The sequence below is a fragment of the Barbus barbus genome (assembly GCF_936440315.1).
Source record: "Barbus barbus genome assembly, chromosome: 19".
In the NCBI taxonomy this organism is placed as follows: domain Eukaryota; kingdom Metazoa; phylum Chordata; class Actinopteri; order Cypriniformes; family Cyprinidae; genus Barbus; species Barbus barbus.
The window spans coordinates 4,693,207-4,705,273 of NC_136747.1; the positions used below are offsets into that span (position 1 = coordinate 4,693,207).

Below are 12,067 nucleotides of genomic sequence, written 5' to 3' on the forward strand. Positions count from 1 at the left end.
TGCCATGACACCACCTCCACCATGCTTTACAGATGAGGCTGTATGCTTGGGATCATTTGCTGTTCCCTTTTTTTTCTCCACATTTTTGCTTTCCCATCACTTAGATAAAGGTTAATCTTTGTCTCATCGGTCCATAAACACAGTTCCAAAACTCTTCTGGCTCACCTTTGTACTTTTTTGCAAACTCTAATCTTGCCTTTCTATTTTTGGTGCTGGTCAGAGGTTTGCATCTTGCTGTGTAGCATCTGTAATTCTGTGTCAAAGTCTCCTGAGGACAGCAGATTCGGGGCTCGCAAAATTTATAAATCCTTGGTAGCCCTTCGGGCAGGTACTCTTCAGATTTTGGTAGCCCGAAAATTAAACTAGCCCAAATAAAAAAGACAGTTTTTTAAATATAGAAAATCAGATAAGTCTAAATGTCAATCAAAAACATTTTCAATGCACAAATACCAATGAAAGAATTGTATTTCACTATTTACAGGGTATCTGCTGAATTTTAAAAAATCAGTTTAAGCAATATATGAACCTTTTTTTAGAGCTGCACAAGTAATATGAACACTGTATGAGTGGGGTTGGACAATGTCTATGGTAACATTTTAAGCCATAAAATGACATGATTTACAGTTTAGTAAAGTTTTCACACACAGAAAGAAATCTTATAAAATGGCTTTTCAGCTTTTAAACCATTTTTATGAAAAGGGACAAGGCAAACATATTATTATATTAATTTAAAACATAACTATTACTGTCTTAATTGTTTAGATTTTTAGAAGGCACATTAACTTTTCACATTTACAACTCTTTTAGCTGCATAAAAACATGGGTCGATATTCGCATTGATCTGAACATAAGAGGCACACTGTAAATGCAAATAAGAGCAAATAGCGGCTTCTCCTGTACGCTAACAGCAAAGCAGCACCGCGCTCATATATACGCTGCTTTAACAGGCATTATAGGCAAGATGAAATGAAAATGCCAAAGACACGTTTCTGAAGACAGACGGTTCCCTTCAGAGACACATTCACATAAAAACATCTGCGCCGCGTTTTGACTCGTATTTATTCAATGACATCATTGCCTTTTGAAGTTTAATCCAGCTGTATTGCGGTTCTTGTCTTTCCATCCCCAACTGCAAGACCTCTTGAAATTGTAATTAAGACTTTTCTTATACCATTTTACGTATTTAAACCTTTGTATGGCCTTAAATTTTATACAACTAAATTGAGTTTTAAGGACCTGCGGGAGCCCTGTATTTTAAGGTAGCTCGTCGGGCAGGGCAGTGGTACATTTTGGTAGCCCGACTGGAAAACACAATAGCCCCGGGACGTCGGGCTAGCGATTTTGTGAGCCCTGAGTTTGTCAAAGCATCACCCCAGCTTTCTGGAAGTTGTTGGTGATTTTACATACACGTCTTTTATAGTTAATTTTCGCAGCTTTTATGATTTGTCTGTCATCAACTACTGTTGTTTTCTCAGCTGATCAGGTCGTTGTTGGTTGCTGGTTTCGCTGGTGGTTTCCAAACTCTTGATTTCTCCATGCCCTTTGTTTTTGCTATAGCTCTAACTGACTTCCTCTTTTCTTTTAGCATCCAAATTGCTTGCTTTTCTCTCAAAGTCAGCTCCCTCGTCTTCCTCCTGGTTTGTGTGTGTCATCATCGAATGCAAGATTCAGAATACAGAAGTAATGGATATAACTGATACAACACATTCCCTGCTTTTAATATCTGAAGAATTAATGCAACAGGACACAGCTGATCACTTAGAAAGACCCGTGAGGCAACTGTTCCAATACTTAAGCTCACATCAGATAGAGGGATGAAACTATAAAAGTGCTGAACTTCCTAGCTGATAAAACATCTATGTGTTGAATCACCCAATAATAAAATGTGATTGTCTCATATTCATCTTTTAATCATATTTGTAAATGTCTTGACTCCACAGCCAACAGAGCAATTTTGTCTTTACTGTTCCAATACTTATGGAGGGCACTGTATGTGTGTGTGTGTGTGTGTGTGTGTATGTATATATGTTTACCTGCATGTCATGTGACCATAACCAACATCAGAGAACAACCAACATGCAAATGTGATCCTTCATTATTAAAATATTTATTTTAAAGTCTCAGGGGTACATCAAGTAAATATAATTAGTGAAAGAGGATCAGATCACAAATATTTGTGAATTTTAATTTAATCATTTTTAATTTATTTTAATTTGTTTGAAAGACAAAAGCATTCCAAAGACAAAGGAATGCATGGCTAAATAACCTATTGAGTGATAATTCAAAGAAACAGTATTAATGTGTTCATCAGTAGTTGAAACACTTCTTAAACCTGAAAAGATTGTTGTGTCTTCCACAAAACTGGAAGACTTTGAGTATATATAAGCAGAAGGCTCTTTTAGAAAGGAACATTTAAAAGAGGAATTTGGGAGAATCAATAAATTATGAATAATTTATTGCTATTGTGTAAATATGTAATCCTTAAAAATTAACTGTAATCTGATTGTGAGTATTTTTAAATGTAATTTAATCTAATTACAAGTGCTTAATTTTTGGAATAATGATGACGTAAATCAGATTACATATAATCAGTTATTACCTAGCTCTGTGTAATATAAATATACTACTCTTAAAAAAAAAAAAAAAAAAAGTTCACCCCACAATAACAATTTTCTGAAAATGTACTCATCAAAGATGTATACCAGTTACGCGCTTGCTGTGTGTTGCAGTAAATAGATATGTCCACAACCACTCACCATTCATATGTTCACTGTGTCTATATGATTGTGTATTGTTTAGGCCGGAGGATGATGATTTTGACATTGAAGAAGAGCTGCAGAAGATGCGGCCCGCCCCTCGGCCCATACGCCAGCTCGAGCTGGAGCCGCGCAGCCGCCTCGCTCTGGTGGGAGACCCACGGGTCACTGTCATCCCTGAGGACACGGGACATGGAAACAGCGATGACGAGGAGAGCGAAGATAGCGATTCTGATGGACCCATCAATTACAGAGATGATGATGAAGAAGAAGATGATGATGAGGAAGATGTTCCCACAAGTACGATCCTTTAATTCTGTCTGTCCAGCCGTATGAGGGTTATTGTGGAATGTTGTACCCGTCCTGCATAAATAAGTTCATAAATTATGAATACGGTGTTAAAACTCTAATTACATTTGTTAGAAATTACTACTCAAAATGTTGTTGTCAGTACACAATATATATATTTTTTCTATTCATTCATTCTTTATTATTATTTATTTATTTATTGAAGAAGTAGTTAAAGGGTTTGTTCACCCAAAAATGGAAATTAGCCTGTGTTTTACTCACCGTCGAGGCATCGTAGGTGTATATGATTTTCTTCTTTCAGACTAATCCAGTCGGAGTTATATTAAAAATCAGGGATGCACGATATTGGATTTTTCTGATATGCCGATATTTTTCAAATAATTTTGGCCGGTACCAATATATTTCCTTTTTGTTTGGAAACAACACCAAGTCTGTCATGTGCAGAAATTATAAACAAAATATTTTTCATTTTGGTTAGTTTTTAACAAGAACTTATTTGTTAGAATTAAATAAACCATAATGAAAGTTTTTTTGACAGCACATTGAAGCTTTGAAAATAACTATAAATGCACTATATATCAATTGCTGCATCCCCCCCCCCCCCCCCCCCCAGAAAGATGCAGTGTTAACCGTAACATTTTATTTTATTTTATTTATAAGATTTAACATTTGTAGATGGTCTAAAACAAAAGTTGTAAAAGAGTTGTAAAAATTCTGAAAATCTTTTAGAGCTCATGATTTGTTTAAAAAAATAAAACACATTACACATTAATGAATAAATCAGTATAAAATTATTTAATTTACAAGTAATTTACATGTTTGTGATTTTTTTTTTTTTTTTCATGCAAGCTATAGCTTCTGACCTTTAAATCAAAACATACTCATTATTTTATGACATCAATTACTGCTTTATTTAATCAGAAACAGTCTAAATGTTACCTGTGTAGGCTATTTTACTTTTAATTGAATTGGAAGTAGGCCAACAGCGCCCCCTACAGATCAAAACTCCTTACCGAACCGGCATTAGGACCCAGGGGAGGCTTCCACTGCACGTGCTATTACTGTTTACTCTGTCACACTCAATAGGTGCTTTCACTACGGTGGCCGAGAGAGCTCAACGCGCTGCAAATAGAAAAAACACCTGCAAATTAAGAAAACAACTTCCTCAATTTTACAACGCACACGCTGCAAATGCTCACAACGCAACCAAAAAAGAAACACACTGCAAATAGAAAAAAACGCCTGCAAATTAAGAAAACAACTTTCGTCGATTTGACAACGCACGCACTGCAAATGCTCACAACACAACCGAACAATGAAACGCACTGCAAATAAAATTTATTTGGTTGTGTTTTGAGCATTTGCTGTGCGTTTCTTTATTTGTTTGTGTTGTGAGCATTTGCACCACCTGCTGTCAAACTGATGAAGATGTTTTCTTGATTTGCTGGTGCTTTTTCTATTTGCATGTGTTTCCTGAAGTTGCAGCGCATTGAGCTCTCTCGGCCACCGTATTTCACAGATTAAATGCAGCGATCCAAAACAGTCAGTCTAATTATCATTCAGACAGAACTTTGCTTCAAGAATGAGCCACACTGTTGACATGATCTAATCACTAGCACAGCCTGAGCACATGTGAGTTAATGTATTCATTTTATCGGCAAGACATATCGGCATAATTTTTTCATATCGGGCCAATGCCGATATTTACATTTAAAGCCATTATGGGCAGATTCTGATTTCAGTCCAATAATAACGTGCATCCCCATTAAAAATTGTCTTGGCTATTCTAAGTGTTATCATTGCAATCGGTGGGTGTTTAAAGGATGACGTATGCGTTGCGCGCCTCTGAGATATGCTAGTGTGACGAGTTTGGGAAGCAAGGAGCAAGGGAAGAAAATTTTCTTTACTTTAGCAAAGGAAAACTAGTCTCTTGGCTTATATCGAAATCTTTACATTTTTCTTTACAAATCCTCGCTTTGTGCTTCTAATTCGTGACTGGCGTTTTGTTTTGTTCTCTTTACACGTTCGTCTCTAATCACACAATGCATACATCCTACGTCATCCACCGGAACGACTTCCTCTTATGACAGCTAGATGAAGTGAGAGACAAGTGTTTATTACGTTTGAAATATGGATATGTTTCTTACAAAAACGCATGGATTCACTACAGGAGGCCTCTATTCAGCCCCCCAGAACCGTGTGAGGCACGTTTTATTATGGATGCGTGCACTTTATTTGACGTGTTTTGGACTGTGTAACAGAAACACCCGCCGACTGCAATGAATAACGCTTGAAATAGCCAGGACAATTTTTAATATAACTCTGAATTGGATTCATCTGAAAGAAGAAAGTCATTTACACCTGGGATGTCTCCAGGGTGAGTAAAACACAGGCTAATTTCCATTATTGGGTGAACTAACTTTTGTAATACTTTTATTCAGCAAAGATGAATTCAGGATTCATATTCAAATAAATGCAGCTTTGGTGAGAATAAGAGACTTCTTTCAAAAACATGAAAAAAATCTTTCCAACCCCAAATATTTGAATGATAGTGTGCTTTTAAACAGTAGATTTTTTATTTTATTTTTTTATACAAGTAAACTATCAGTGCTTCTTCCATGTGCTCAAATCATGAATGTTGCAACTTTGTTTAAACAGCATCAATACCAAGTTTGTGAAAACTGCTAATGTGGATTGTGTGTATATCTTGTCAGGTGGTCTTGCGAGCCGTGTGAAGCGTAAGGATACTCTGGCTCTAAAGCTGGAGCGTCAGCAGGAGGAAGAGCAGTCTCAGGACCAGGAGAACATCCCCTGGAACAACAAAGAGCAGTGGGAAGCTCTCCGCAACAAGATCGGCACCACCCTCACAAGGTCTGCTACTGTGTGTGTGTTCACTGTGCATTTATGGGGTCTTTTTACTGTCCACACTCACACTGTGTATATTTTGCATGTTCTCATAGGAGGCTGAGTCAGAGACCCACTGCACAAGAGCTTGAGCAGAGAAACATCCTACTAGGTCAGTCTTACATCAACTGTGTTCTTGTCCTCCATAGTCATTGTCACTCATAGCTGATGTAGTTCCCAATTTTGTGATGCTTCCAGAAAAGATTTTCTTAACATCTGCACATTCTTTTTTTCAGCCAAGAATGAAGCAGACCGACGGGCAGAAAGGAGTGAAATCAAGCGCAGACTGACCAGAAAGGTTTGGAGGCACACATCCATTATCTGACTGTTTGACATTATCTGACAACTACACTACTGTTCAAATGTTTGGAGTCCGTAAGATTTTTTTAATGAAATGAAATGAAATAATTAAATATTATTGCAATTTAAAATTTTAAAACTTTTTATATTTTCAAATGCATTTTATTTCCCTTGATCGCAAAGCTGCATTTTTATCAGCCATTAACTACAGTCTGCTTATTTTGTGCTTAAGAATAATTTCAGCATTTGATAATATATGAAAATAGCTGCGCTGCAGCATATTTTTGTGTAAACTGTGGATTTTTTTGTTAGGATTCTTTAATGAATATAAATTTAAAAGGAACTGCATTTATTTGCAATAGGCATGTAACTTGTAAGCGTCTTTACTGTCATATTGATCAATTTAATGTGTCCTTGCTAAATTAAAATTTTCTTAAGTTTCTTAAAAAAAAAAAAATTGAATGGTGTGTAAATTTTTGTTAATCAGGGTAAATTTAAATAATTAAGTTCTGCTCATGTAAGTTATCTCTTTTATATTTTCATAATAAAAATATCTTAAATCCTAATGTTAGAGATTTAAAATTCAAATCATAATATAATACATATTAAAATATCAATGCTTGACTCCTTTGACTTCTTAATTATCAATGAAAAGTGGACAGAAATTACAAATAACCAAGTTACGATTTGCACTCTTTTCATTAGTGGCAAAAATATTTTAATTGAGGTGTGAGTAGATACTAATCTTACATGTTGTGTGTTTCTGTGTGCAGTTGTCCCAGAGGCCTACGGTGGCTGAGCTGCAGGCCAGAAAGATCCTGCGCTTTCATGAGTATGTGGAGTGCACTCACGCTCAAGACTACGACCGGCGCGCCGACAAACCCTGGACCAAACTCACACCTGCTGACAAGGTCTGAGCCAATCACTGTTCTCTGCTGCCCCCTGGTGTTGACCAATATAACAGCATTTAAATGGTGTCTTATGTAAATTGTAGAGCGTTACATAAAAGGCATTTGCACGTAATTGAAAACAGCAAAGTCTCTTTGACAAACAAATCTTATTTGAAAAGGCACATGGACAACGAGAGACACTGTTTCTCAACCATCTTGACTTTAAAGCATCAGAATTTTATGTTGATTTGACCAAATGACATCTTAATTAAGGTGTACTGTAAGGTGTTTTATAACTTGCTTAATACAACCAGTGTTAATGTTGTTCTTTCTTTGTCTTCTTCCAGGCGGCCATAAGAAAAGAGCTGAATGAGTATAAGAGCTCAGAAATGGAAGTTCATGAGGACAGCAGGATATACACCAGGTGAGAGACTTAACAATTTCTTAACTGGAATAAATGAAAGTGTTTACACACACAAGAATAGTCAGATTTTAACGTGAATTTGGAAAAATACTTAACAAACACCTTAAAGGGGTCATATGATGCTACAACCCAAATTCCGGAAATGTTGGGACGTTTTTCAAATTTGAATAAAATTAAAACTAAAAGACTTTCAAACCAAAAGAGCCAATATTTTATTCACAATAGAACATAGAGAACATAAATGTTTAAATGGAGAAATCTTACACTTTTGTCCACTAAATGAGCTCATTTCAAATTTAATGCCTGCTACAGATCTAGAAAAAGTTGGCACGTAAAAAAGCAAGACATTTTTAAAAGATTCAGCTGGGAGAACATCTAGCAACTAATTAATTGACATTCAGAAGCGCCAGACTGTCATAGCAAAGTCGGAATTGACCCTTTTTTTTTTTTTTTTTTTTTTTAGAAATAGCCTTTGTGCACAGCCAGCCTTGTACTGTCCTAGGTTCACAAAACTGTCGTCCATTAAATGTGTTGCACAAATCCGAACATTTGAGTTGTGCTGTTCTGTTGTAAACGAATCTTAACCGTTGATTTCTAATTGCATGTACTTTCGGAAGGCCAAATAAAGTGCTTTTGCTTTCGCACAGAACACACAGCGTCTCCCTGACATGGCTGCATCAACACTACTGCGGTTACTGAAACCACGCTTTCTTTCTTTGCGTGAACATTTGGGCGGCATTACGCAAATATTTCCACATCGTGAAGTAGACATGTGGGGGCATGTTTTAATGAGTCGTTTTAGCTCAGTCTGGATCAGGCTTCTCTTTTAGATAGAATAAATAATTTTGTGGGAGACTTTGAGCTTTGTAACTCTGCAGATCTTATACATGCACAAACAGCTACTGTACATCATGCACTAAAGAAAAGGAAAACAAGAAATCGCTTGATTTCCTGTGAACCTGATTACCAGTGAGTCGATATACAGGTTACTAATGTGAAAACGACGGCATATGTTTATAATAATCAGAATTCTGGATCTTACGAACATTCTCATTCAGAATATCCACAAGGATCTTGATTTACATCTGTATCCAGTGTTGGGGAGTAACTAGTTACATGTAAAGGAATTACGTAATTTAATTACAAAATAAATGTAACCATAATCTGTTACAGTTACTGAGAAAAAAATGTGCAATTAATTGTTACATATAAAAATGTTAACAGTTACAAAGGGGGTTACATCTGATTATTTTCACACATACAGATTTGATTGATTTCTTTCCCAAATTGCATCGACTGCACTAAAATATGAGACAAATGTTTCTGGAGTTTAGGACACATGTTTATTCGATAACTAACTGTTTTATTTCTTATTTGTGTGTATGCTTTATTTTTTTTACGATCAACTTTCTCTCTCTCTCTCTCTCTCTCTCTCTCTCCAAGGCATTGTTAGATGCCAGTGTTTCCTGTCATAGCTATGCAAAGATTTGATCTCAAAAACCGTATCATAGCTATTATTTCTTGTTTTGGTTTTAAATCTGTATTTAACGTCAGAACAATCTCTACGTAAAAAGGGCTATTAAAGTCTGATTTTGTAGTATCTGTGCTTTAAAATAAAATTTTTGTAATCTTAATTGAATGGTTTTGGATGTCTGACGGTAATCAGTGAGTGTTGAGCACTACTGTAAGGTTAACCCTGCGTGCTTTAAATATTTCAAAATGATTAACAGTTGAAAGCATTCATTAGAAATTTAGAGAAGTAATCAAATGTAATCTGTTACATTTACTTTAATAAAGTAATTGAAATAATTCCACTACTTATTACATTTTAAACAGGGTAACTTTTAATCTGTAACGATTACATTTCCATATAGTAATATAGTACATATAGTCTGTATCTTCAGAGACATTCAAAAGTTTGGTGTCAGTAAGAATTTTTTTCATGTTTTTGAGTCTCATGCTCACCAAGCCTGCAAAAAATACAGTAAGAAACCGTGATAATTTGAAATAGTGTAACAAATCAATTACTATTTTTTGTGAATATATATATTTCCTGATGCAAAGCTGAATTTTCAGCATCATTACTCTAGTCTTCAGCGTCAGATGATCCTTCAGAAATCATTCTAATATACTGATTTGCTCAAGCAATATTATAAATGAATATAAAGTTTAAAAGAGCAATGTTTATGTAAATACTAATCTTTTGTAACATTAAAATGTCTTTAAGTTTGCTTTTGATCAATTTAATGTGCCTTTGCTGAATAAAACTACTAATTTCTTTAAAAAAAAAAACTTGGTGAACTTCAACATTTGAATGGTTGAGTGTGTTCATTAAAAGACATGTTCCTTAAAAGTCAAGTGATAAATGGAAGTATTTGGGATTTTTTTTTTTTTTTTTCTGAGTAAAATCAGTAAATGGAATATATGTGAACGTGATCATTGTCTTTAACCATCAGCTGGATTTTATAACAAGTATGTCATGTCTTCTTTCAATTCTTTTTGCAGGTTTCATCGGCCATAATCAGCATCTCTGAAGAGGAAACCCCAGACGCATGAAAGCTGCAGCTAAAAGCCTCCATCTCACTCCAGCATCCTGTTTTCCATGATCCTCCAGCCTGCACTGAGGAGGAGGAGGAGGAAGTAATGCGGGTGTGTGTGGGATGCTGGTACTTGATACTTCAGACACTTCTGGGGAGCGGGTTTGGAGGGCCAGCACTCCGTAGAGTTCCCATGATTCCCACAGCGTGGACTGGGGTGTTTTAATAGTCTTTATGGTACACAATGGTACACACGTTTCTGTGATCAAGAATATGATCGTGTACCCAACAATAATACTTTTATGGAAATTATGACACTGGAGATAAACTGTTTTAGTGTTGAGTGAGTGAGTGAGAGAGAGAGAGAGAGAGAGTGATGATATATGCTGTCCAGTTATGCCTTAACACTGGTACATGATTTTTTTTAGCCTGACCTTCGAGTAATACAGAAGAAAGTCTGTTGACACAGATGCATGTAACTGTTTCTCACGCTGAACACACACTGACTGATGTGTGTGGGTCTGAAAGCACATCTTCCACATTCTCAGGACATTGGCGCGCGGTCTCACTTTCTCTTTGTGCAGTTTACTGTAATTTACATTTTCACAAACAGATAAAACACCTGCTTTAATATTTTTCATCTTTTTTTTAACAACATAGCACTTCACTTTAGATATTTCAAGGTGAATCCCACAAGAACACGCCATATTTTACCCAAAAATCATAAGAATCCACTAGATTTTATTATTTGATATTATTTCCATAATTTAAGCACATTTTTCCCCCTAAATTATTCTTATGTTGGATATTTAACTTTTTTTTTGTGCTTTTCTCATGTGCATTATTCTCAATTGTAATTATTGTTACTGTAATAGATTTTATATTTTATTACAGTAAAATACTGTAATACTTTTTTTTCGTATAAACATTTGTTTAAAAGCAATATATAAAAAAACAACTTTTTTTCACATTACCATAATGAGAATGCATTTTTCTTTTCTTTTTTTTTCATAATACTGGAGTTAGATTTTTTGTTTTGTTTTGTTTTTTCCCACAATGCCAAAAATTGTAATGAACCTAAAGCTTAATTTTCTTTAAGCAAAACTTTTCGTTTTGGGGTGAAATATGACCTGGACATATTGCTGACAGGTTTGATGAGCTTCAGCAGTAAATGATGATGTAGTCCACTGTACGTTGAACAATTTAAAACAAAATGGTTACATCATGGAGTCATTGTAAAAATCTTGGCGCATTTTTGAATGGTACATAAAAATGAGAAGCTTTTCCACATCACTGCTGGTTTTATGGTACACTGTTTTGTCTGCCACCAGATGGCCTGTGCACTGTATAGAGACATGCTGTAGATTGATTGTATTGTATATCTCGTCTTCCTGACATCAGAAATTAGTTTTAATTGTAATTATAGTATTACACTATCCTGTTTTTATAAGGTGCAAACAGAATGACTACAGGATACATGATCCGGTACAAAACAGCTGTATAGTTTCTTTTTTATGTAAAGATATATTAAAGTCTTTCAATTTATACATGTACATTCACTTCACTGTTAATTAAAACTAAACTGTGAGCAGCGTTTGGTTCATTTTTGGGTTTATTTTATGCAAGACATACTAGTTGTGTACTCATACATGGTACATATCGGTGTTCCTTTGAAGCCTCATTTGATTGATTCTTACAACTGTACTTAATGTGTTCACTTACACAAACAAATATTTCAAAAATACCCTGTTTTTAACATTTACCACGGTGTAATGTCATGGGGTTTTGGGATTTATACCATTTGCATTATTTACCTGGGGCCTGTAGAGGGCACTATTGATTTACTCAGAATTATCAGTTGTCTCATGTTTCTTATACGTGCCTCATCAAGAAATTTAAATGCATAAGATGTGATATATTTTTAACACTATTTAGCAATGGTCGTGC

At 35.3% G+C, this 12,067-nt stretch overlaps 1 protein-coding gene across 10 annotated transcripts in view; it reads left to right on the plus strand.

Annotated features, from left to right (window-relative positions):
* Positions 1-11,714, plus strand: part of LOC306885313 (phosphatase and actin regulator 4A-like) — a 52,978-nt gene extending 41,264 nt beyond the window's left edge. For 6 of the 10 annotated variants that reach the window (XM_079441760.1, XM_079441762.1, XM_079441758.1 and 3 more), the window contains 7 exons: positions 2,800-3,056; positions 5,780-5,936; positions 6,026-6,081; positions 6,206-6,267; positions 7,043-7,180; positions 7,507-7,583; positions 10,089-11,713. In XM_079441760.1, the coding sequence (XP_079297886.1) occupies positions 2,800-3,056; positions 5,780-5,936; positions 6,026-6,081; positions 6,206-6,267; positions 7,043-7,180; positions 7,507-7,583; positions 10,089-10,104 (763 nt within the window). In that variant the 3' untranslated portion in view covers positions 10,105-11,713. Of the gene's footprint in view, positions 1-2,799; positions 3,057-5,779; positions 5,937-6,025; positions 6,082-6,205; positions 6,268-7,042; positions 7,181-7,506; positions 7,584-10,088 lie in introns of all 10 variants that reach the window. The other 4 variants (XM_079441765.1, XM_079441764.1, XM_079441763.1 and 1 more) reach the window with 1 other exon arrangement.
* The last annotated feature ends 353 nt before the right edge of the window (positions 11,715-12,067 follow it).